We start from the raw sequence: 27,025 nt of genomic DNA, 5'->3' as shown, positions 1-27,025 counted from the left end.
GAATCTCCTATTTTTTTTCTCTCTCTGTCATGTGGTTAAATGCCCTCAATTGCCTTAAATGCACTCAAGTACCTGGAATTAAATGAAAGATTCTTCCAGGCAATTGAGGTGTGCTCTCTCTCTCTCTCTCCCTCTTTTTTTCTCTCTCTCAAGTGATTCAATGCACTCAACTGCCTGGAATAAATGAAACGATTTTTCCATGATATGTACTTGAACTCTCCTAATTTTTTTTCTTTCTCTCTCTCTCTGTCATGTGGTCAAATGCACCTATAATTACCTATAATTAAAAATTCTTTCAGGCAAAAGAATTAAGCTTAACTCTCTTACTCTCTCTTTCAGACGGTTAACTGCCCTTAAGAGCTTCGAAATTTTTTTTTAAAAATTGGGCTGAGTTGGAACTTATTACTCTCTTCTCTCTCTCTCTCTCTCTCTCGTGTGGTTTTATGCACTTAAGTGCCCAGAATTAAATGAAAGACTCTTCCAGGCAATTGAGTTGTACTCGCTTACTCTCTCTTTCTCTCTCAAATAATTAAATGGACTCAACTGCCTGGAATAAATACAAAGATTCTTCTGTGACATTAATTGAAACTCTGTTTTTTTTCTCTCTCTTATGTGTTCAAATGCACTCAGTTAGCTAACTCTCCTACTTTCTTTTTGAGATGGTTTAATGCACTCAAGTGCTTACTAAAATTGAACTGAGTTGTCCTTTATTGCCCTCTTTCTCTTTCTGAAATGATTAAATGCACTCAATCGTCTGGAATAAATAAAAAGATTCTTTCGTAAAATGTACTTAAACTCTCCCAATTTTAAGGCTCTCTCTGTTATGTGGTCAAATGCACACATTTGCCCTGAATGCACTCATGTGCCTGAAATGAAATAAAAGGATTCTTCCCTTTATTTGACTTGAAATTTCCTTTTTTTTTTCTCTCTCTGTCATGTGGTTAAATGCCCTCAATTGCCTTGAATACACTCAAGTGCCTGGAATTAAATGAAAGATTCTTCCAGGCAATTGAGTTGTACTCTCTTACTCTCTCTCTCTCTCTCTCTCCAATGATTAAATAGACTCAACTGCCTGGAATAAATAAAAATATTCTTTTGTGAAATTGACCTAAACTCTCCTAATTTTGTTTTCTCTCTCTGTCATGTGGTTAAATGTACTCAATTACCTAGAATTACAAGAAAAAAAATCCAGGCAATAGAATTAACTTGAACTCTCTTACTTTCTCTCTCAGATGGTTAAATGCACTTAAGCGCTTGGAAAAGTAAAAAAAAAAATTCTCGGGCTCCAAATTATTACTCTCTTCTCTCTCTATCTATCTTATGGTCTAATGCACTGGAATTAAATAAAAGATTCTTCCAGGCAGTTGAGTTGTACTCGCTTACTCTCTCTCTCTCTCAAATAATTAAATGGACTCAACTGCCTGGAATAAATACAAAGATTCTTCTGTGACATTAATTGAAACTCTGTTTTTTCCTCTCTCTTATGTGTTCAAATGCACTCAGTTAGCTAACTCTCCTTCTTTCTTTTTGAGATGGTTTAATGCACTCAAGTGCTTACTAAAATTGAATTGAATTGTCCTCTATTGCCCTCTCTGTCATTCTGAAATGATTAAATGCACTCAATCGTCTGGAATAAATAAAAGGATACTTTTATAAAATGTACTTAAATTCTTCTAATTTTAAGGCTCTCCCTGTTATGTGGTCAAATGCACACATTTGCCCTGAATGAACTCATGTGCTTGAAATTAAATAAAAGGATTCTTCCCTTTAATTGACTTGAAATCTCCTAATTTTTTTCTCTCTCTGCCATGTGGTTAAATGCCTCTCTTGAATGCACTTAAGTGCCTGGAATGAAATGAAAGACTCTTCCAGGCAGTTGAGTTGTCCTATCTTGCTCTCTCTCTCTCTATCGTGTGGTTTAATGCACTTAAGTGCCCAGAATTAAATGAAAGATTCTTACAGGCAATTGAGTTGTACTCACTTACTCTCTCTTTCTCTCTCAAATAATTAAATGTACTCAACTGCCTGGAATAAATACAACGATTCTTCTCTGACATTAATAGAAAGTCTGTTTTTTTTCTCTCTCTTATGTGTTCAAATGCACTCAGTTAGCTAACTCTTCTACTTTCTTTTTGAGATGGTTTAATGCACTCGAGTGCTTACTAAAATTGAACTGAATTGTCCTCTATTGCCCTCTCTCTCTTTGCATTGCACACATGCACACATTTGCCCTGAATGCAAATGCACACATTTGCCCTGAATGCACTCATGTGCCTGAAATTAAATAAAAGGATTCTTCCCTTTAATTGACTTGAAATCTCTTATTTTTTTTTCTCTCTCTGTCATGTGGTTAAATGCCCTCAATTGCCTTGAATGTACTCAAGTGCCTGGAATTAAGTGAAAGATTCTTCCAGGCAATTGAGTTGTACTCGCTTACTCTCTCTTTCTCTCTCAAATAATTAAATAAACTCAACTGCCTGGAATAAATACAAAGATTCTTCTGTGACATTAATTGAAAATCTGTTTTTTTTTCTCTCTCTTATGTGTTCAAATGCACTCAGTTAGCTAACTCTCCTACTTTCTTTTTGAGATGGTTTATTGCACTCAATTGCTTACTAAAATTGAACTGAATTGTCCTCTATTGCCCTCTCTCTCTTTCTCAAATAATTAAATGCACTTAATCGTCTGGAATAAATAAAAAGATTCTTTCATAAAATGTACTTAAACTCTCCTAATTTTAAGGCTCTCTCTGTTATGTGGTCAAATGCACACATTTGCCCTGAATGCACTCATGTGCCTGAAATTAAATAAAAGAATTCTTCCCTTTAATTGACTTGAAATCTCCTATGTTTTTTTCTCTCTCTGTCATGTGGTTAAATGCCCTCAATTGCCTTGAATGCACTTAAGTGCCTGGAACTAAATGAAAGATTCTTCCAGGCAGTTGAGTTGTCCTATCTTGCTCTCTCTCTCTCTCTATCGTGTGGTTTAATGCACTTAAGTGCCCAGAATTAAATAAAAGATTCTTCCAGGCAGTTGAGTTGTACTCGCTTACTCTCTCTTTCTCTCTCTCTCAAATAATTAAATGGACTCAACTGCCTGGAATAAATACAGAGATTCTTCTGTGAAAGTCTGTTTTTTTTCTCTCTCTTATGTGTTCAAATGCACTCAGTTAGCTAACTCTCCTACTTTCTTTTTGAAATGGTATTCAATGCACTCAAGTGCTTACGAAAATTGAACTGAATTATCCTCTATTGCCCTCTCTCTTTTTAAAATGATTAAATGCACTCAATCGTCTGGAATAAATAAAAGGATTCTTTAATAAAATGTACTTAAACTCTCCTAATTTTTTTTCTCTCTCTGTCATGTGGTTAAATGCACTCAATTGCCTTAAATGCACTCAACTGCCTGGAATAAATAAAAAATTTCTTTCATTAAATTGACTTAAACTTTCCTAATTTTTTTTGTCTGTCTGTCATGTGGACAGATGCACTCATGTGCCTGGAATTAAATAAAAGATTTTTCCAGGTTATTAAGTTGTCCTCTCTTGCTCTCTATCTCTCTCTCTCACAAAATGAAATACACTCAACTGCGTGGAATAAATAAAAAGAATCTTTCATTAAATTGAATCATTGAATCACTTATAATTTTTGCCTTTCTCTGTCATGTGGTCAAATGAATGCACTTATCATGGAATGAATGAATGCACTCATACTTGAATGCCTGGAATACATAAAACGACTTTTCCATGAAATGTACTTGGCCTCTTCTAATTATTTTCTTTCTTTCTGGTCAAATGATCACTCAAATGCCTGGAATAATAAAATAATTTCTTAAGCAGTTGAGTTCAAAATTGTTTTCTTCTCTCTCTCTGATCATAGATTAGGCAATAGAATTGAATTCTCTTTTCTCTCTCTCCCTCTCAGATGATTGAATGAACTCAACTGCCTAGACTCTGTTAATTTTAAAATTTTGACGTTTTCTAGGCATTAACACCTTTTGTAGATCATCTGCGATTTGTCGCTTACTTCTCCATTGTAAGTCTACTATGTTAATCCTATGGGATTCCACTCCACTTATTATAAAGCAAATAGATTGAGAATTTTTCAAGAAAATCCTTACCTAACCTAAAACCAGATGAGCCCCTTAAATTAGATTTAAACTTGCTTACGAGTGAAACGTCGTGAAAATTGTAAACTCGCATCCGTCTTAATGTTGACGCCGTTTCATCCAAGACAAGAGAGTGTGTAATTAGGGTAATTGCCGGGGTAATTTATGACAATCATTTTGAGAACATAAGCGGTTTAATTTTAGCAGGTTTTCGACTGAGTATACTACTCCAATATGATTTTTATTTAAGACATATATGCAGTATAGGTAATGAGAAATTTTCTTTTCAGGTCAAAATGCCACTTAAAAAAGGAAACTTGCGGACAATTAGTGATCGAAGTGCCACTCCAACACTGTCGAACGACCGCCTCTTGCAACGAACAATGCTCGGAAGTGCGGAATTTCGTTTGCGGTAGCGACAATAAAATTTATAGGAGCGAGTGCGAGATGAAAAGAGACAACTGCGGGTAAGTAGTAAACAGTAAACCTGATCCGAACATTTAAAAACACGTTTAATTAATACATACATAAAGATCCGTCCGATTTGATTTAATCCTCTTGCTGACAGGTCGTTTAACATCAACTAATCAATAATTAATGCTTATATATAAATAAATCGTTAGGCGGGCGCTTACATCTTCTATTTCTGGCAAGTAGGAACCGATTAAATCACTTCTCGCAACTTAAGGCGCTCATGAATTATTTAAGGCGGAATTCTCGATTTACATTTTACGAAACATGTTCGATGAAATACGGAGCTTTCGAGTCCGACTGCGAATTTTTCTGTTTTGTAATGCTTCCGCGATTTTCTATATTCGAAATTGCATTTCTAAATTAGAAAGTTAGATTTTGTTCCGTTAGTTAGTTTAATACTTTTATTATCTAGTTGGAATTTGGTTTTATTCATGTGTTTAGCTAGTATTAGATATAGTTATTAGACGTGGTAACGTTGGATCGGCTGTAAATGACGAAACCAACATGGTGTGTCAACAGGCCTTGATTTGTCTCTTCGATAAATGGTATAATTTAAAATGTAACAACGAGTTACAGCGACCAAAGTAGCTTTCATTTCAAGAACCCAATGATCAAAGAGATTTCGGTACTTTTTTTTACTGTTTCTAATTTAGTCATTATGTGACGGGGCATTATGTGATCACCAATTGCAGCAAACTTTCGGGTGGTCATCCTCAAATTCGCGTTAATTGTCATTACCCATTTGGGTCTCGATATGTACGAGGTTTTTGTCCAGGAAGAATCGACAATCAGTGATCTTTACTCACGCCTCTTTTAGCCAATAAATTAAATGCTGAATTCAAAATTAGTCCTGGAGCCCTAGTCCCGATACCAAAAATTAGGAAAGATTCAAATTATGACACACTACAATTGAAGATGGCGCGCATGTAGTAGTCTGTGAATTTCAACCGCTCTCTAATTTTGCTTATTAACAAAGATTTATTAAAAAAATAATTATAAAAGAAACGCATTCTATAAGTAAGTATCTCTATATTGAGAAAAAAGTCTACGTGAAAACGGTGTCCAAAGTTGTTGTTTTTGTGAGTTTTATACCACAAGAACCCAGCACCCAAACAAGCAGCCAGCAGCCATCATGGTTATCGCATCCGCCGACATGCGCGAAATTAAAAGTGCCATTATTAGTACATTCAACGATAAATTTTTGGAGGAAATTGCTTCAAAAGTCGCTGCTATTATAGGGAAGAAACTGGAAGAAAGGGTTAACCAACAATCAGTGGCTATTAAAACCCTAGAAAATCGCGTTGAGCAATTGACGCGGGAAAACGAGAGACTTCTTAACATGGCCGACGATCAGGAGCAGCTAGCAAGGAATCAAAATATCCGTATATTCGGTGTTAAACATGAAGATCAAGAAAACATCGAGAATACAGTCCTCGACCTTTTCAAGAACAAAATTAAGGTAAACATTCAAAAATCTGACTTCGTTAAGTGCCACCGCATTCCAAATAGAAATAGAACAGATAAGCCGGAAGCTATCTTGGTGAGATTTGCATCGTACAAGGTGCGCGACACGGTATTAAAGAGCAGAAAAAATCTTAAAAATACGGGATTGCAAATAAAAGAAGACCTAACAAAATTTCGACTTGGGTTACTTCAAACGGCTGTCGAGCGATTTTCAAAAAACAATGCATGGGTATTAAACGGAAATGTTTTCGTAAAAAAAAGTGATGTGGTGCACCGTGGTAATAATAAACTGGACTTGGATACACTATAATCCAACTCTTATTAATAAAACTGTGGCTAGTGAGCTTTAACGAGATATAATGAGGCTCAAACTTGATACTAGGTATTGGATTTACTTAACAAAAATAAATAAAGGTAAATCTGCATTGTTACTATTTTTTAGTTTGTTCTGGGGTACTTATCTATTTACCTATGCGTTTATTTTATTATTTTTCCTGAAAAAATCCTTATTGCTTTAATATACATATATATTAATTTGATTAAGACTTTATTAATGAGAGTATGTATACCCTAGATATTTTAAATTATTAATTTGGACTGTGTTATACATGTTTGTACATTATGGTGTTGGTACTTATGTAAACTTTAAATATATTAAATTGGGCGGTTGTCAATAAAAACACATACATACTTACATAATATGTTGAGTTTTTTGTTTTACTTATTTCAATTAATTCTAAATGTTTACAAATCATGTTTCTTTTTGTTTTTGGAGTTTTTTTGTTATTTTGGGAATTTTTTCAAAAATAGTTTTTTTGTTATTTTTTTCTCTAGGGGTATGGAGCGCGCAAAATTGGGGCTAACTAAGCATAATAGGGAGTCAGGGAAAATGTGGTGGTATGTTTGGGAATATGGCTGATCACTTGTCTGCTCAACATCGAGAAAATGTATATAATTATGTGTCAAATGATAACTATCTTACAGACTTGCAGAGTTTTTTGGTGGGTCATCTTAATGTGAGATTGATAAATACAGGGTTTGACGAGTTCCAAAATTATATGACAGAATATAAATTTGATATACTGGGTTTAACTGAAACATGGTTAAATCCAGGTATACCTAATAACTTGTATAATATTCCTGGATACAGATTTGTTAGGCAAGATAGGGCTCAAAGGGGAGGCGGGGTAGCACTGTATATTAATAAAAACATAAGTTTTGCGTTAGTTGATCTAAATCAAAATTTATTTGAATATATAGCTATAAAATTTATAATTAAAAACAAAAACCATATTTTTATCAATATTTATAAAGCACCCACAGTGAGCAATTCTTTATTTCTTGATCAATTTGAGGATATGTTAGGTAACTTATCTGTCAACTATGACAATATTATTATAGTGGGCGACTTTAATATAAACCTCTTAAGTAACTCTACCTACCCCAACAAGCTTAGGCAGTTATTACAAATATTTCAATATACTCAGCACATTCAGGAACCTACTAGATTTGACTTTACACATCAGACACATAGCCTCATTGATTTTATAATCACAGGTCAAAATATTAATTGTACAAAATCTGGATCCCTGGCTATTTGTCAAAGTATTACGGATCACAATTTAATATATTCTCTTCTCAAGATACCAAAAAATCATAATAAGTTTAAAACTATTACTTTTAGAAATTACAATAGCATTAACACTGACACATTTATAAACCAAGGGAAGTTAATATCTTGGGATCGATTGTATAGGGCTAACGATGTAAATGAAAAAGTTTCCATTTTAAATTCCACTTTAATACAAATAATAAATGAACATGCTTCCTTAAAAACTAAAAAAATTGTTGAAAAGTGTTACTTACCCTGGATAACAGATAATGTTAAAAAGTTAATAAAATTAAGAGATAATGCCCACAGAAAATTTTTAAGAACAAAATTAGATCAACATTTACAGTATTACAGACAGCTTCGAAACTTCACAAAACATGCAATTGCTAGGGAAAAAATTACATTTTTTAATACTTTTGCGAAGAGTAATGGAAGGGCTTTTTGGAGTACAGCAAAAAAACTTCATCTTACATCTAAAAATAATCAAATAGATATTCCGGAAACTCTTAATAACGCCACTCATATACATGATTTTTTTTTAGAAACAGATAATGAGCCTAATACAGTACCAAATCATCTCATTGACTTTTATAAAAACAACAAACTAATTACTCATATTAATTTAAAATTCAAATTAATTACCCATGAAAATTTGTTTAAAATTATTTCTAAAATAAAATCTAATGCTGTTGGCGAGGACCTTTTATCAATAAGGGATATAAAATTGTGTCTACCCTTTTGTGCGGATGCTATTGTAAATGTTATTAATTCTTGCATATTAACTTCAACTTATCCAACAATCTGGAAAACTGCAAAAATTTTACCACTACCTAAAACTAACGATCCAAAAACCCTTAAAGATATAAGACCAATTAGTACACTTTCTGCTATGTCAAAAATATTTGAAAAGCATATCTACTCACAAATTGAGTCATTCATAGAACAGCAAAATATAGTCCCAACCTGCCAATCTGGTTTTAGAAAGAATTTTAGCACAACATCAGCACTAACTAATATCCTCAATGATATAAGAGAAAATCAAGAACAAACAAATAGTACTTGCATGACACTTTTAGATTTTAGTAAAGCTTTCGATACGGTACATCTTGAACTATTATTAGCAAAATTAAAGTATTATGGATTCTCTACAGATGCACTAAATTTGTTACAAAATATTTTAACCTTTAGGTATAGTTACGTAAGTACAAGAAAAGACTCTACAATAATAAAGTCGGATCTCAAACTTGTCAAAAAGGGAGTACCTCAAGGATCCGTAATTTCTCCTCTGTTATTTGCCATTTATGTAGCAGATATGTACAGGAGTGTTAAATTCTGTAAATTCAATCAATTTGCCGATGACACCCAACTTACTATACCTGTAGTGAAGAGTAATGTGATAGAAGCTAAAGAAAAACTTACTAATGACTTAGACCAATTATTCTTATATTCAAAGAACCATAATTTAAAATTAAACGCAAATAAATCTAAAATTCTTATAATAAACAAAGATAAACAACTTCGTGAACAAATTGAACAAATATTTCAGGTATCTTTAAATAATAATACTATACCAGTCGTTCAAAATGCAAAAAATTTGGGGGTTATTTTTGACACAGACCTATCTTTTCAGCAACACTTAAATAGTAAACTTTCCACTGCATATTTAAGACTTAAAAATATTAATTATATTAAAAAGTATCTACCTCAAAAACAAAAATATTTTTTATGTAATTCTCTGGTTCTGTCCCTGTTTGACTATTGTGATGTTGTCTATGGTGACTCGCTATCATTGGTAACTAAAAGGTCCATTCAAAAGATGCAAAACTGGTGTATGAGGTTATCATATAATATATCTTATAGAGAGCATATAACGCCCTATCTAAATGAATTTAAAATTTTAAATATGGCCAACAGACGAAAACAACATTTTTACTGTTTCATACACAGAGTAATAAGTACTGGCAAACCCCCCTACCTTTTAGAAAAATTTAAACCGCTTCCAAGAACCACTTTAGGGCTACAGCGTACCGCCAATGACCAAAGCTATATTGTACCCCACCATAGAACTTCATGCTATGAAAAAAGTTTTGCATACACTGCTGTTAAAATGTGGAATAGCTTGACACAAGTCCTTAAGAATTCAAAATTTTTGTTTTTTAAAAATTCAATAAATAAGATCCTATTGGAAGAACAGACTAGGTTATAAGTTTTAAAAGTCACATAAATAAATTTAAGTACTTAAATAAGATCAATATTATAATAATTTCGATGTTGAGATTTTTTATTTGATTTTTTATTTTTTTATTTCGTATTGTTTCTAATATTCTGCCACGCCCTGACTTATCCCTAAAATCTAACTGTCATCAAGACTCGTTTTCCTTCTGCGCGCTCCCATTCTCTTCAGAACTCTTATTTTTAATTTGTCTTTTTGTTTTTTGTTTTCTTTTGTTTTTTTTTTTGGGAATTATTTTATTAAGTAGTTTTTTATTTATTTTTCTTTGCATACTTTATATGTACTATTTTTTATTTTATTTTTTTTGTATTTATTATAGTAGCTATTTATTAGGTTAAGGGTCCTTTCGCAGGCGTCCGCTCAGCGGTCACTGTTACCGGTTTTGTAATCGTGAATTGGTCCTTTTTTGTCAACTGTATATATTATGTGTAACTAAATGATACTTGTATTTTTTTACTTTTGGCAAAATAAACAATTTTGAATTTGAATTTGAATTTGAATAAATACATAATTGCCTTTTTTTATTCCTATATTACTTACAGTTTTATTCCTAATATGTTTAGTAGGATAATGTCACCTCATAGATTAGGGATGCCCTAAAAAAAATATAATAGTGCCATCATTTCTATGGTGTTTTACACCTTTAAAATACACGTTGTAGACTTTTTTATTTTTTGTTCTTGTTTTATGTCTTGATGTTTTTATTATAATATTTGTCAGACTAGTAGTAGAAGTAGAATTCTTGACAATAAACGGATGGAATTTATGTCTATAGGTTTTTCGTAATTTTTACGATAAGGGCCACATTACGCACTGTAACTTTATATCACTTTGATAGAGAAGTAGTTCGCAAGATTTTAATCCAATTTTATGGCAAAACAAACACGAACGCTTTCCATCGAATTACCCTTATTCATTCTTCATCAACAGTCTTCTTTCACATATTAACACTGTCATTTCCTGCGTTTAACGCCTCCCTTTCACTTAATTAAATCAAAAACAGAAGATTAAATTATAACTTGATGTAATGACTATATATGATTAATTTAATTACAGGAAACACGTGTTCGTGGTGCCGATGAAGCGTTGCCTCGCGGGCTTTCTCTTCCGTGGCTGTCAGAAAATCTGTCCGACTTACTACGACCCGGTTTGTGGTACCGATCACATGACCTACAGCAACACCTGCTTCTTGGAAATCGAAAATTGCCGCTCGAGGGCGCTGGTTACCCTCAAGAATATGGGCACGTGTGCCGAACCCATCAACGAAATACCCAAGAATTATCTGTATTGATTTAAAAGCCCTGTTTCTCGTGTAACTTCTTTGCCTTTTATGTTGTTACCAATATCTAAATTGATTCTATAATATTATGTTTGTTAATTTATTGTATGCTGTAGTTCCTTCTTCTTTTTATAAACCTTTAATAATTTAATATAGTGAATGTGACTCGTGATAAAAGTAGGTTAGCGCTTGATTTCGGTGCACTGAAAATATATTTATTTTATTATAGTTTGATAAGCTTATATGATTCATGTTAATTTAAAAGTATTTAATTGTATTACGATTTGTGCCAATTAATTAATTTATTCTTGTAATTAAATTGACTATTTATTATTTATGTAGGGAATTAAATGCTATTTTGAAAAATAAAGTTTTCATACTATACATATAGACATGTGTTTTATTAGTTTATATTCACCTGATGCTTGGGGATATTCCATAATAACCCCGGTTTGCATGGTCCATGCTTGGTATTACCCCATAATAATCCTCTTAAAGAATTATAGTGGAGGGAGCGTTAGGTATTAGTCAATTGACGAACTTTTTATGCATAAATATTTCAACTATGAGCACTTTAAATAGTTTATTAATTATTAGATGATTTTTTAATTTAATTATTACAATTATTAGAACCATTTGTTTAGGATTTTACACTTTTGGTTGGTTTTTATGTTATTAAAAAGTCAGCTCATTGACTAACTGCATGTATAAGAATACCTGACACCTGTCAATGTCAAGAAAAGTTAACCTAACCTAAAATTCATGTTGTGGTTCGCCTTTTGATTTGTTGAATTTATTTTTAAATAAAGATAATAAAAAATGTACCTTATGTATTATTTGGACGAAAGTGGCAAGAGGATCTACACCCTAAAAGTAAGTAGACATATAATGCTGCTGTTTTATTTAAATTATTCCTTTTAAATTCGTCTTACATTTAACATGTGGTGGTAACCTAAACAAGTTGAAATCAAAAAACTTGCCTTAAAATACTAAATATATCAAGTATTAGTGATTTAAATATAAAAGATAATGTTTTTAAGAATTAAATACTTATTTTTTTGCAGAAAATTGATCCCTATGGAAAGCCCACACAATCAGCACATCCAGGTATGAATATAGAACCTTTATGGCATATAATTACTAATTTAATAAGTATAATTAGGCTTTTCAATATCTTTATAATGCAAACTTTCTTTTTTCTAGCACGTTTCTCACCAGAAGATCAATACTCGAGACAGAGGATCATCATAAAGAGTCGCTTTGGCATCCTAAAGACTCAAACGCCATCTCCCGTCTACTAGGAATCTTGGTTTTAAGTTAAAATAAGACACATAATGTAAGATTACATAAAATATATTTCTGAGTAAAACTTTATTAACAGAACGTGTCAGTGCTCCTCGTACCCTTCAGTTTTCATATCGTTAAGGCCCAGTTCCTCGTTTTGCTCAAATGTTCTCTCGTAATGGGTGATTTTCAGTCGCTCATCTGGCTGGTCGTCATCTCTCATACTCTAAAAACAACTTCATAAAAAACCCCTTTAAATTAAAAGAAAAAATGTACCTGGATATAACTGTTTCCGCAAGGATCATCCAATACAAGTGTGACACAAGATTTATTCTCCAAAACCTCATCGAGCTGACTCAGAAACTTCGAGAAGCCCTCTTTGGTCTCTGGGGCCTCAGAATCGCCAAAAATATGAGCAGTAGATGGATCACTGAGTTGCTCTTTTATGGCCACAATTAAACCTTCGACTGTGGTGAATCTTCCGCCTAAAGCGTGGGGTCCCACGGTCAAATCTAACTCGGGAATTGCCAATTCGCAAGTTTCGGACTGCAATAAATCCTGTAAATAATAATTAACGCACTAAAATTTACTACAAGTTGCACCTTGAGTACGTCCCTGGTGAGGTCCTCTTTGGTCTTTACGAGTACCTCGATTTTGACCCCCTTGGGTTCGATTCCGGCGCCGGACTTTACTTCGTTGGTTCTGATGCCGCAGACGTCGCAAACGGTGGCCATGATGATGACCTCCTTAAAATGAGGAATGTCTGGGGTTTTTTTGGGTTAAGGAAAATTGCTGCGGCACACACGTATTAGGAATGCTGAAAAATGGGTTAACGGGGGGAAAAAAGAAAACACTTTAATGCAAATTCTCCATTCAGGAAATTTCTGGAAGTAAATCAAAGAAAACTGGTGCGCATAAGGTAGTGGTCAAAACTATAGGTAGTGGTAAATTCTATATTTATTTTGTATTGTCATAACAAATTTTATTCATAGGGCCTCGGTATAAAATTAGAAAATAAATTGTTGTATTTAAATTGACTGTACTGAATGATTTTTTTTTTTTAATTCATGGTGCAATATAAAATGTTTTACAGTCGGAAGTGGACCAGAAGACGTCTCAGGATCTATTAAGGTCTGTTTAAAGTATTAACAAAAAATCTACATTATCATCTAAATAGTCAAATAAAATAAGAAGCCTAGTCTAGTCTTCTAAACTCTAGTAAATTATGAAAATATTTTAAGCAGTTCCTAAGTTATACCTAAAAATGCCAACTGATGCACAAAAATCAAGATGTTGCAATATGAGTTTTAAAATTTGGCAGCTTTTGGACCTTTAGTTATTGAAAAAGAATCGGCTTTTCTTAAGCAAAACTCCTTTTAAGCAATTTCCAATTATTTCTCATAATATACGAAAATTGGCAAAAAAATATGCCCCCATCAAACTTTCAAAATTTTTCCTCTAGAACGACGTTTTTACCTTTAACTCGATCCTCAAGAACCCCTTAATTTTGCTGAGAAAATGATGAAAATATTCCCGGCAGTTCCTAAGTTATACCGTTGATTGAATATTTGGGAAAATATGCAATCCTGTGTTAAAAAGTGTACCCGGTCGACTATGGAATTGCCAGGTTCGTGCACCGTGTGGTCCTGCCGCGAAGCGTCAAATCTAGGAACGATTTATTTTAGCTGCGGGGACTTGGCTTTTGGCTTCTTTGAATCAGGTTTCTTTGTTTCAGGTTGATCTCAAGTTTTGACGACACAGGCAAATTCTCAATTACCATTTGTTACAACTAAAAACTATAAAAATATACCTAGTAACAACACAAAAAAAAACAAACATTTTGTTTAAAGACCCCGTATCACGGTTATACAGGACGTCAATAGAGGTGGTATAATTAGAGGAAAGTTGAGCAATATAGTGTCCTTTTATAATAAAATCTAAATACTTCCTAAATTTTGCAAAAACTGAAATTTGGGAAAATCATTTTAATTTTTTTCTAGCGTTATTAAAAAATATATGACAATAGTATTTATTAAATGAATAAACTATTGTGATCACTTTTTCTCGCCTATACGATGACACCATTAAATTTAAAATACGACGTTCTGTCTTTAAAGAGCCATCATCAACTTTGTTTTTCTTTTTCGGCTCTATATTGACCATTTGCAGTTTTGATTGGGCCTTTTAATTACCTTTTTAATGAGGTATCTTGTATTTCTAATGAGGATTTAGGGTCACCCCTATAATATTATATACCTATCTCTCTATCGCTGTTTAAAGTTTTAAAATAAAGAGCTGTTTAAAATTTTAAAATTCCAATACGGCGCCCATAAGAAAAACCAACCATTATAATGGAAAATGTATACAGGGTGACCCCTTTGGACAGGCTGAGATACATTCCTGGACAAAATTATCGCACCACTGAATATTTTGTCAAGAAATGTTAAATAAAAATAAATATAAGTTAATATCTTAATATAAAGATATCTAATTATAAAGATATATAAAGTTATATATCTTTTTTTATACAAAAGGCAGAACTAGAGAAAAACTATGTTTATGTTCTATCATGGAACATGCTGCTTGTGAAGAGTGCGAAAGACATTCCACAGGAAAGTTTTGAAAATTTAATACGAGGAATGCCGCGAAGACTTCAAGCGGTCATTGAGTCACAGTCAAGCAGCTAGAGGTGGCAATACACGATATTAAGAATTCATATGGGTCTATTGTTTTACTTTAGCATCAAAATTGAAGTTAGTGAAAATCGATGTTTTTTCCTTGTATTGAATTAAGTTACTTAAACTTCGTTTTGATAAATAGAAGATAATTTTTTTTGTTAATAAATAAGTTAACAATGCTTATTATTCATTTTTTTTATCTTTATTAAAAAAAATCTGTAAAAATCAAGTGGTTCGATAATTTTGTCTAGGAGTTTATTTCTGGGGAACCTAAGTTGTTATTTACTTTAGTGTATTACTTTCTTGAGAATCAATAACTTTCAACGCAATACCTTTCACTCCATAATGTTGAAAAACATAACTATGTGTTTTAAAACAATAAAAGGGTGAATTATCAATAAAATCCTGCTGATTATTGCGTGCATCCCTCGACTACTATCTGATTTTAATGATGATATATAAGTTCCATGACTGACACTAGTTTTAAAAACATAGACAAGCTGGGACTTTGGTTTGCAAGAAGTTAAAATTAGTTCAAGTAATGAATTTATATAGGTAATGAAAAGAAGGAATATAAGGTCCCATTATATTCCTTTAAGAAACGCCAATTTTAATTATTTCTGGGAAACTTATTGTTATTTACTTTAGTGTATTGCTTTCTTGAGCATAAATAAGTTTCAACGGGCACTTTTATTTCTTGCTCTAGTTCTTCACAAAGTATTTGTTGCAAATGTTTGACATCACCAGAGGATCGTTAAAAAGTTGGTCTTGTTCATCCTTAATAACCAATGTATTGCTTTTTTGCCCTTGACTCCACCGGTTATCTTATTTATGATTTTATATACTTTTTTCATCGTTCTTGTTTCTATTTCGATTTTGTTTTTGTGAAATGTATACTTTGTTATATTTATTAGTTTATTTAAATGATTTCTATAAGCTTTTTAATTGTTTGTAGTTCATCATCGTAATGTTTTTGTAGGTTCTTCTGCAGTCTATCCCAGTACGTGTTTAATTGAAGCAATCGGTCCTCTTGTTATCCATTCCTTTACTCTCTTTTTAGTGTTTTTAAACACTTCTATTCTCTCAGATGCCTTCATAATTTTTAAAGTTTTTCAACAAAAATAATGGTAGCGTCTTCGCAGAGTCCTGAATTTTTGGAACCTCCAGTCATAGTTTGTAAAGTTTAATGTTAATAATTCCAAGTCAATAATTTTTTAATTAAATTCCAACCATAGTTGGATAGTGATCTATGACGTTGATCTATTTACGTCCTTCCAGTCAATATCTATATCCTCTGTAAAGATTTCTATATTATTTTGTAATTTGTCATCAAAAAACATTATCAGCGAATCATTACTATTAAATCCTCTCCGTTATAGTATGTGCTATAACCTTCAATATTAAAATATTCGGAAGATGTTAATTGAAAACACTCAATACACAACTCACGGCAAAAATAAACACATCACAATGATTAAATTTTGCTTGTTGAAATAAAAGTAATAATTTATCAAAATTTTCTTGGTGAATTCTGACTAGTTATTACTTAAAGACTATAAAATTAATAAATTTTTGCGAAATATCCAAAAACATTACATTAGAACACCTTGCCAAACTTTAAAACGGTTTTATTTGAATTATTCGATTAAAAAACAATGATTTTCAAATTGGTCGATCCCTCCGATGTGTTTAAGTATGTGCAAAGTATGCTGCAGGTATTGATGGCATAACACTTCAGATGGTGAAACTGTGTTTGCATGTGATAATATTACATATAACTCATATTGTCAATAGTTGTCTTGAACATGGTCATTTCCCAAATTGCTGGAAAGAATCTCTTGTTACCCCACTACCTAAAAAACATGATCCTGTCAGTTTTACAGATTTGAGGCCTGTTAGTCTGCTTCCTGTAATATCTAAAGTTCTGGAAAGAGTGGTTCATGTTCAGATCACTGATTACTTTAATACAAATGGCTTTTTTCCTGTGCATCAATCGGGCTTTAGAGCTAGTCATAGTACAACAGCTGCACTTCTAAATATTTCTGACGACATTATAAAAATTCAAGATAGGCAAATGGCTGCTATATTGATTTTGATAGACTGCTCTAAAGCCTTTGATGTTATTGCTGCGCGTGTGTCCATTTTCAAATCGCGTAAATATTTACATAAAAGTGGTATCCAAATTAAGGAAGACCTTACAAGGCTCCGTTTAGCCTTGTTAAATAATGCAGTAAATCAATTCGGGAAAACAAATGTATGGACCCTTAATGGGAACATATATGTGAAGTGTGGTGGTTCTGTGCACAGAATTGGCAACGAAATAGAATTATCCGGATTAAAAAATAGTGAATAAAGCGATTGTGTTTAACACCGAATTGTAAGTACTTTTTGATATGTTTTCTTTTATTGTCATTTGCACACTATATTTCTGAAGAAAAAAAGAAATAAATGAATAAACAAGAACATAATTTTTGTAATTAGGATTAGGTAAGGGTAGGAAAAGTTAGATTTTTTCTGCTGTTTTTCAATATGTTAAATACATATTTAAAATATTCTGTGGGGTTGTTTGGTGTTGTTATAATTTCGTTTTTAATATTTGGGTTGGTTTACTAGGATAATTTTCTTTCTTTTAAACTGTTGTTAAAAGGTATTGCCATTTTAAGGGGTATGAATTTATATATCTGGAGTGGTTGTATATATGCGTACCGGTGCTTTGCTGTGTTATTGTTTTGAAGATGCAGGGTTTTATTTTAATTGGTATTGGCAGGATTGGTGCTGCAGTTGTGGTCGGGGGAGCTTGGGGAGGGGTACGGGGGGCTAAAACTAAAATTAATTGTATAGATTATGGCTAATAATCTCAGTAGTGTGCGTGTATCGGATAATCAAAATATCATGCAGGATTTGGTAGGTAATTTTATGGGAAACCTATCGGTGGGTCACTTAAATATCAGGTCAATGAATACAGGATTTGACGAATTTTCTTGGTATATGTCGCAGTATCCTTTTGATTTTTTTGCCCTTACGGAAACCTGGTTAGATAAAAACTGTGAAACCCAATGTTTCAATTTGCCAGGATATAAGTTAATAAGACAAGACAGAGAGGGCCGTGGTGGAGGAATTGCACTATATATAAAAAATTCTGTAACATTTAACAACTTAAATTTGGCTTTTAATAATTTGGAAGTATTGGGCATATCATTCTCAATTAAAAAACGATCTTTCGCCCTTATTACGATATATCGTGCACCTGCCAATAGCATACCAGCTTTTTTAGATAACTTGGAGGATCTTTTTAGGTTAACTTTAAGTTTCGATTACGTAATTATAACAGGCGACTTCAATATTGATTTTTTAAAACAAAATACATATTCAAATAGATTAAAATTTATTTTAGAATATTTCAATGTTTCACAGCGTATTACAGAACCAACAAGAATTAACATGAACACTGGTGATGGTACCCTTATTGATTATATAATTTGCAGTAATGATTTGGTGTCATTAAACTCAGAGTCGCTTGCCATAGCAGAAACAATCACGGATCATAATCTGATTTATTCAATATTTCAATATGATAACATAAAGGTTAAAAAAAAATCCATGACTTTCAGAGTTTATAACAACATAAATATGGAAAATTTTATAAACGATGGTTTGCTTATAAATTGGGATCAGATGTACCGCCTTATAGATATTAATGACAAAGTAAAGTTTTTTAATGAACATATTTTACAGCTTTTAAATACACATGCTCCGACTAAAAATAAAATTATTAAAGAGAAAATATACTGTCCATGGATAACCGAAAATATAAAAACTCTTATCAAATTACGTGATCGTGCTCATAAAAATATCTGAAAAGTAAATCTCAGCCTCATTTTGAATATTATAAACAGCTAAGAAACTACACAAAACATGCTATAATACGAGAAAAAATAACATTTTTTAATGAATTATCAAACAAAAAAGGACAAGAATTTTGGAGAATAGCAGATAAACTATTCTTAACCAAAGGAAAAAGATATCAAAACGAGCTACCTACTAACATATCAAATCCAACAGATATTGGCAATTTTTTTAATACTGTTTCCACCCTACCTGATACTACAAGTAAAGAATGTATTGAATTTTATCAAAATAATACCATAAATAATATAAAACTTAATTTTCAGCTTTTGGACCAAGACAATATGATTAAAATAATCTCGACTATTAAATCAAATGCAACGGGAATCGATGGTATTTCTATAAAAGATATAAAATTGTGTTTGCCTTTTTGCTTAAGTCCTTTATTGCATATTATTAACGAATGTATTCTTCAACAAAAGTCTCCAAATGTGTGGAAAAGGGCAATTATTAAACCCATTCCAAAAAATTCAAATCCAAAAGAGCATAAAGATCTCAGACCAATTAGTATTCTACCAGCATCATCTAAAATTCTGGAAAAACATATTTTTAATCAAATTTCAAATTTTGTTGATAAACATAAAATTATCCCCGATTGCCAATCCGGTTTCAGAAAAAACTTTAGCACGTCTACAAGTTTGGTGGGTATTTTAAATGATATTAGGGTAAATGAGGAGAATGGTCAGCCAACATGTATGGCCTTATTGGACTTTAGTAGGGCTTTTGACACGATTAACCATGATATGTTATTGGCAAAATTAAAATATATTGGTATTTCAGAGAGCGGTGTAAATTTTTTCAAGGATTTTTTGCGTAATAGAGACAGTTGTGTTATGGTGGTTCGGCAGTCTGAAAAGCATTACTCAGAATTTACACCTTTTAACCAGGGAGTACCTCAAGGCTCTATAGTATCGCCGTTACTTTTCTCTATTTACGTGGCTGATATGTACAAAGTAATAAAACACGCCACTTTGCAACAATATGCCGATGATTCCCAAGTTTATATTCCAATTCACCTTAATAATATAAATCTATTCTATCAAAATTTTAATAGTGATTTAATTAGTCTACATAAATACGCAGAAAATCATAATCTTAAGCTTAATGCCACAAAATCTAAAATTCTTATTATGTGCTCCAACTTTAATATAAGGCAAAGGCTCGAACACAACTTATCCTTAAATCCTATATCTATTGATAATACTTCAATTCCTGTTGTTTCCGAGGCAAAAAATTTAGGCGTTATATTTGACAGCTCTCTCTCTTTTGAATTACACATAAAAAATAAAACGAAAACTGCTTATTTACGTTTAAAAAAACTTTTTAAGTTTAAGCGAAATTTATCGGCAAAACAAAAGTACTTATTGTGCGATAGTCTTATTTTGTCATTGTTTGATTATGGTGACGTAGTCTATGGAAATTCTTTATCTTCACAAAATAAAAAAATTATACAAAAAGTCCAAAATTCCTGTATGAGATTCTCTTATAGTATCCCCTATAGAAACCATATATCGCCTTATCTCAATAATAATAAAATATTAAATATGAACAATAGAAGAAAGCTACATATGTATAATTTTGTATATCGCATAGTAAATAATAATCAACCATTTAATTTAAGAAGTCAGTTTCAAGAATTCGAACATGCGCATGCCACACGAAATAACGTTTTTATCGTACCATTGCATAGAAGCGCAGCATTTCAACGTTCTTTTAAGTATGTAGCTGTTCAAATGTGGAATGGCTTAAACAATGACATAAAGCAAATGCCCTTGGGAGCTTTCTCTGGTCAAATAAAATCTAAACTACTTATGGAACAAATAATTGGCAATTAATTCAAGTAGGGTGATATATAAAATGTGATAATGCGTATAATAACATAATACAAGAAATAGTAACATGTAACAGAAGATATACATGTGTATATAATATGCTAATTTTCAGTGGAATGTTCGGAGATTATATTTTAAAATCCCGTTTTTAGTTTTATTCTTTCTTTTTCCGTAACATACATACGTATATTTTTTAATAGCCTAGGCCGATGCACGCATCTTGGGGTTATTTTTTGGGGTCTTTTTTCGCCTCCTCTGTCCTCTCTCCTTGCGCTCGTCCGTTGTCGCACTGCCGCTGCCTGTCTTAAAATCTTAGGTTAATTAATTCTATATCTTACTTTGCATTCCTATATGAAAACGTTATTTTTATTTTTGTAAAATTGTTTCTGTAAATTGTAAAGGGCTTTTTCATCCCTTCTTTGCTTGTGCTAACTAGGGAAAACGGTTTTATAATCGAGAGAATAGTCCTATTTGTCAATGTAATTTTTTTTCTTTGTAATTTTTGTTGACCTGTGGAACTGTACATTTTGACAAATAAACCATTTTTGATTTGATTTGATTTGATTGATTATGAGTTGATGTGTGCCAAGCTATCATATTATGGTTTTGGGAAGGTTGAAATACTTTTCTTTAGGTCATATTTAACAGGTCGAAGGCAGGTAGTTACGATAGGTACATCGCAGAGTAGAAACATTATTTCGGGAGTGCCACAAGGCTCCACACTTGGCCCTTTGTTGTATGTTATTTATACTGCAGATATGTTTTCTATTGTATCAACGCACATGCAAGCATATGCGGATGATACACAATTATTATTTCAGTTTAATCCAGACTGTCCTGATAATGCTGCTGAGGTTTTAAATTCAGATTTATCTAATATTTTGCGATACTCAACGGAACATAATCTGACAATTAATCCTGTAAAAACTACAATGTTACTGTTTTGTTCTGAAAAGAAAAAGGGCGTACTCATGAATCGACTTAATATTCAGATTGAAAATACTCGGTTGACTTTTGCTAACTGCGGTAAAAATTTGGGTTTGTGTATAGATATACAGTTTAATTTTGAACAACATTTAAAATCTTTACTAAAAAGAAGTTATGTGAAAATGAAGCTTTTATATGCTAGCAGACACATTTTAAATTTTAAAACCAGAAAAAAATTGCGTGAGTCACTTATTATGTCTATTTATTCGTATTGTTTCATAGTATATTATCCATTCTTACATGTTGTAAATAAAAAACGGATACAATACGTTCAGAATACATGCTGTATATTTGTTTATAAATTAAGAAAATTTGATCATGTCTCAGAAAATATAAAAGAATTGGGTTGGCTTAAGTGTGATTGATAACTGGTATAATTTTAACTTGACTCTATTTTCTAGAAAACTAAATATGTGTCAACAACCAGTATATTTGTTTAAAAAACTAATTTATAGGAATCGCTTTTTGCGAGATAAAAATTATTTAACAATGCCACAACGTAGAACTTCTTTTTTTTAAAAAGAGCTTCAGTTATAATTGTGTTAACTTATATAATAACTTACCTCTTGAATTTAAGGTATGCAATACTGGTTATTTAAGGTCTAAGTACAAGAGGTATTTATTAGATGTGCAGTAGATTTTTAGAACTTTTTTAGTGACAGATATATTGTATGTATATATGTACTGCATTGTTATATTGTTATGGTTGGTTAAAACTGTTTTATCCTCAGTGTTATCTCTTAAAAGCATTCTATTGGACTTTCTCTGTTAACATTTAAAGATGGTGAACTTAATATCCGGAGAATTGGTTGAGTGGAAGAATGGCCAGGAGGCTAAACTTCGCCAGTTGCGCTATTCTTGTGCATATATGATGTGAGTGTACATTTTCATATGTTTTTGCATTGTATGTGCAAAGAAATACTTGCATAAAGGCGTTATTTATTTATTTTCAAAAATCTAAAATTACATGCATTCGACAATAACCATAGAATAAACTGGAATCCTTCCCCAATTTTAGCAAAGGAACCAATTTCAAAATTACGTAAATTAAAGGAAAGTGCATTTATAATTTTAAATGAAGATAAATGCTTAGCTACGGTTGATTTTAATAATATATGGATTCCTTTGTTAAAAAGAGAGGTAGAACAGGGCATTCTCAAAATTAATTATTAATTTAAAATATATGATATTCATATATTTTCTATCATTAAATTACATTAAGGTTACATTACTTTAATTTGAAAAGAAGTAGATGCCCTTTGAACTTTTTGTTATCTTTAAAAATAGTTTTTCAAAACTATTAATCGTGAAATTATATAAAAAAAGTATTTAAAGGGAGGAGTTGTAAAGGAAGTATTAACGAGAAATTTAAAAGATAGGTATATTTGGTTCATACCTTTAATTTAATTTAATTGTATTTAAAACTTATTGAACTTAAATTAAATTAAGTATAACGAAAGGTATCATTAAAGATTTACGTTCATATTTCTTTTAAATATGTGAATAAGTCTATTTTCTTCATCTTTTCAATTTTTGAGCGTGTGAGATAGTATTTTCTAGATTGATTTTTGCTATAAGTGACGTAATACCCAATAAAATAAGTAGCTCATAACAGATCTAAGTAATAAAATACAGTAAAAACTATTTTTGCGTGATTACTTAATTAAAAATTAAGACTTTATTTCATTCATGGCGCCCTATTTAAAATTAAAAAAAAATTATGATAATAATACAAAAAAGTAGCAAATGGGGTATCATTGTTTTGTGAGTATGATTTTCTATTGAAATACGTACTACCATACCAAGTGTCCCATATAAAATAAGAAAGTTAGTGTCACACAAAAAATAACTGAATGTTATTATTAAAGATTACTTACCTTTCCAAAATTTGGGAACAGCCGCCTTATGCATAGCATCGTTCGTCCGCCACTTATATAAATGTAGTCTTTATTAAAATGTTTTTCACAAATACGTCTATTTTTTAGTAAAACCTCATCCATAACATATATTTCCTGGTTTCCACTATTATTTATCCACTCAGCGAGTATTTCTGGCTTTTTTAAAGGGAACTTAAAAAAACTTATAATATTGTTTGTCCTTTTCTTCACGTTACTGCATCCACGATAAACGCAAATATTCATTTTAAGTGACGACCTATTAACAAGTTTTATTTAAAAACAAGCAAAATAAATCTGCTCAATAAAAAGTATTAAAAAATAATAAAGGAAATTTAAATTTAATAATCTATAATAGGTGTGTGCGAAAACTCCTAAGCCTGTTCGTCCGCTCTCCAGACAATGAAATGATACACGAGATTTTTAAACGAGACCGGGGCGCGCTTCTTGTTGCGCCATCTATCCGTCAGCCGCTTTTAGTGGCACGATTTTGCCCGTAAGGTTGCGCATCTTCCCATAATCTCAATCAACGGTTATACTCAAAAACGTCTACTAATGCACAAAAATCATGAAAAATCTCGAAAGTTGGCAGCTCTGGGACCTTGATGGACAAAATTGCTTTTTAACCCAGAGAGTTTTTGAGGTACAGAAATGTTTTACTGGACCAAAAACACCCTCTCTTAAGCAAAAACCCTTTAAAGAGAATTCCAATCATTTCTTAAAATATTTCCGAGGATCATGAATATTTGCCTTATAAATTGTCAAAGAAATAGGCCCCAACCAAAACTGCTCTAACTGCCGAAATTTTTAGTCTATAACAACGTTTTTACACTCAAATCCATCCCCAGGAACCATATTTTATTACTGCGAAAAAACTATAGAATTATTCCAAATGGTTCTTAAGTTATACTCAAAAATGTCCACTGATGCATAAAAATCTTCATGTTGCAATATGAAGTTCAAATATCAAAATTATGGAATAAAAACTATAACAAAATGAATTAGAGGAACATTAAAATAATAAGAAGAAATACCTGTGACTTAGAACAGACCTACAAGGAAGATAGTATACTTTGAGAAATATTCTTGGTGAGAAAAGGATCCAAAGTTGTTACAAGATGAACAATGAAATCAACGCTTTAGAAAAAGAAAATGCTCTACTATAATTTCTATCTAGCACTCTATCTACACCAAGCTGTACCTTCATATCACGCAACAAAAGGATACTGGTCATCTTCATGTTAGTTTCGCATGGTGAACCGCAGCTGGGACAATTGGTGGGGAACTGCAGCACCTCGCCCTGGATCTCCTCCAAGGAGTATTCGCCCTCTTTAATGGGGTGCAAAATCGATTTTTCCCCGGTGACCTCTTCTTGGGTAAAAATACCCAGTTCGTGGTCCTGTTCTTTATTTCTGCGATAATATTCGTAGGTGCAATTGGGGTCTGTTTTTGGGGCGATCGGGTTCTCTATGAAACTATTACCCGATATGTCATCGAGAATCTAAGACAGGAGTTTTATTACTATTTAAAATTCAATTTTTTTTAGAATAGCACAGTAAAATAAAAACCTACCAAAGTAAATGGCCTCTCAAAGTCTTTTAACTCCTCGAGGGTCTTAATAAAACCATCAATTTTTTCGGCAACCTCCGGATGTTCCTCCCTCCTTTGAGGTTGATCTTGTTGCAACCCCCTAATGATTCTATCAATGACACCCTCCACAGTAGTGATTTCTAAAATTGGAAAACATGAACTCCATCACTATATTGGCAAATGACTAAACCTCACTTGCCTCCCTTTTGACTCTTAGAAGGAATTTCAAACTGCAACTCGGGTATTTCCACACGAGTATGATCACTTTTGACTAATTGTCTTTTCAGGTCGGCCTTATCGTTAACCTTCAGGGTGATCTTTACCGCTTTCTCAGGTATGACGCTGCCTGAAGTGATCTCGTTGTTTTCGAAACCGCACTGGTCACAACTGAACGACATCAGCACCACCTCTTTGAAAAAGGGGATTTTTGTCAAGAGGAGTCTGGTTTGGCCCTTGAAAATCATATAAGGTTAAAGGAATGTCGAGCATAGTGTTTTACAGAAGATTTTAATAAGTATGAACAGAATGTTTTATGTCTTGGCACTATTATTGATTTGTATAACACTCTTCTTGAACTGAACTTGAAGTTCCAAAAACTGCCCATAATTTAAATAATCCTCGACTTACACATTTGAAAATTTGTATACAGATCCTCCATTTAAATTAATTGAACACCTATTTCAGGATTTTTTAAAAAAACTTCAAAATTTTGAAAAAAAAAATATTTTACTCCAGAATGATTTTATTTCATGAAAATTTCAAAAACTGTCTATAACTCAAAAACTACTCGACTTACACATTTGAAAATTCGTATACAGATCCTCCATTTAAATTGATATGACACCTACTTCACCATTTTACAACTCTTAATCAATTTTATTAGTTGTATGTATTGAAATTGCACTTAGAAGAGTTTGTAGGCAGTTATAATTATAATAATAAGACTTTATTTGCCTAAATGTCTAGGTAATAAGTTATACACATAATAACGCCTCCAGAATCACTCCTAAAAGACTCCTGAGACCCCTGACACCTATCACAGAAACGCATATACCTAAGCAGTGTAAAAGTTATATAAAATAATAAATAAATTAGGGCTAAGGGAATAAAAAAATGTCTCAATTATATGGACAAACATCCACGATAAGCCTTTTTTATATTATTTATAAACGTTGGTAGTGGGAGACTCTGTAAAACGGGTGACAAGGAGTAGTATAGCATTTTTGAAGTTAATCGAAAACTGCTTTGAGTTAGGGTTAGTCGATGTGATGGAACAACAAGAAATTTCTTTGTCTACATAGGTAAATATACAAGGCCAGCATTATTGCAGTTTGTCATATCAGTTTCAATTTCCCCAAAAACCCAGAGCACAATAGGACAGCCTTGAATGAAAAAGACCAAGCATACAGTCCAGTTGACCCCATTTGGGTGTATGCAAGATGATTTTAACAAATAAATAAAAACTTACGTTGCCCCCACAGTTAACGCACATCGACTCTACTACGGTGGCCTCCGGATCCGCATCGTCGGCATTTAAGTCTCGAAAAAGGGGCACGTTATCACTCATTTTTTGATAAATTACAATATAAGAAATCGATCAAAACAAATACATAACCTCATACTGAATGACATTGACGTAAGTGACAGATAAAATGGCACCCGTCATAATTTTCTTCCCCCCTCT

General features: G+C 32.2%; 3 protein-coding genes across 3 annotated transcripts in view; 2 read left to right on the top strand and 1 right to left on the bottom strand.

Annotated features, from left to right (window-relative positions):
- Positions 1-11,559, top strand: part of LOC126734705 (agrin) — a 323,970-nt gene extending 312,411 nt beyond the window's left edge. The window contains exons 8-9 of the mRNA XM_050438421.1: positions 4,398-4,574; positions 10,947-11,559. Of these exons, the coding sequence (XP_050294378.1) occupies positions 4,398-4,574; positions 10,947-11,181 (412 nt within the window). The 3' untranslated portion in view covers positions 11,182-11,559. The remainder of the gene's footprint in view (positions 1-4,397; positions 4,575-10,946) is intronic.
- A 316-nt stretch (positions 11,560-11,875) lies between these two features.
- LOC126734674 (H/ACA ribonucleoprotein complex subunit 3) lies at positions 11,876-12,543 on the top strand. Its single transcript, XM_050438382.1, has 3 exons — positions 11,876-12,042; positions 12,234-12,276; positions 12,373-12,543. The coding sequence occupies exons 1-3, from the start codon at positions 11,989-11,991 to the stop codon at positions 12,468-12,470; spliced, it is 195 nt and encodes a 64-aa protein (XP_050294339.1). The 5' UTR covers positions 11,876-11,988; the 3' UTR covers positions 12,471-12,543.
- On the bottom strand, positions 12,507-26,977 carry LOC126734673 (zinc finger protein ZPR1). The gene is made up of 7 exons (XM_050438381.1): positions 26,810-26,977; positions 25,541-25,793; positions 25,324-25,481; positions 24,979-25,252; positions 13,056-13,216; positions 12,730-12,999; positions 12,507-12,679 (listed from the first exon to the last, which is right to left on the bottom strand). The coding sequence occupies exons 1-7, from the start codon at positions 26,906-26,908 to the stop codon at positions 12,557-12,559; spliced, it is 1,338 nt and encodes a 445-aa protein (XP_050294338.1). The 5' UTR covers positions 26,909-26,977; the 3' UTR covers positions 12,507-12,556.
- Positions 26,978-27,025: the final 48 nt, after the last annotated feature.

This window comes from Anthonomus grandis, chromosome 3 (genome assembly GCF_022605725.1).
Source record: "Anthonomus grandis grandis chromosome 3, icAntGran1.3, whole genome shotgun sequence".
Taxonomy (NCBI): domain Eukaryota; kingdom Metazoa; phylum Arthropoda; class Insecta; order Coleoptera; family Curculionidae; genus Anthonomus; species Anthonomus grandis.
Note: the sequence above shows the minus strand (reverse complement) of the source record. Positions and strands in the feature narration are given on the sequence as shown.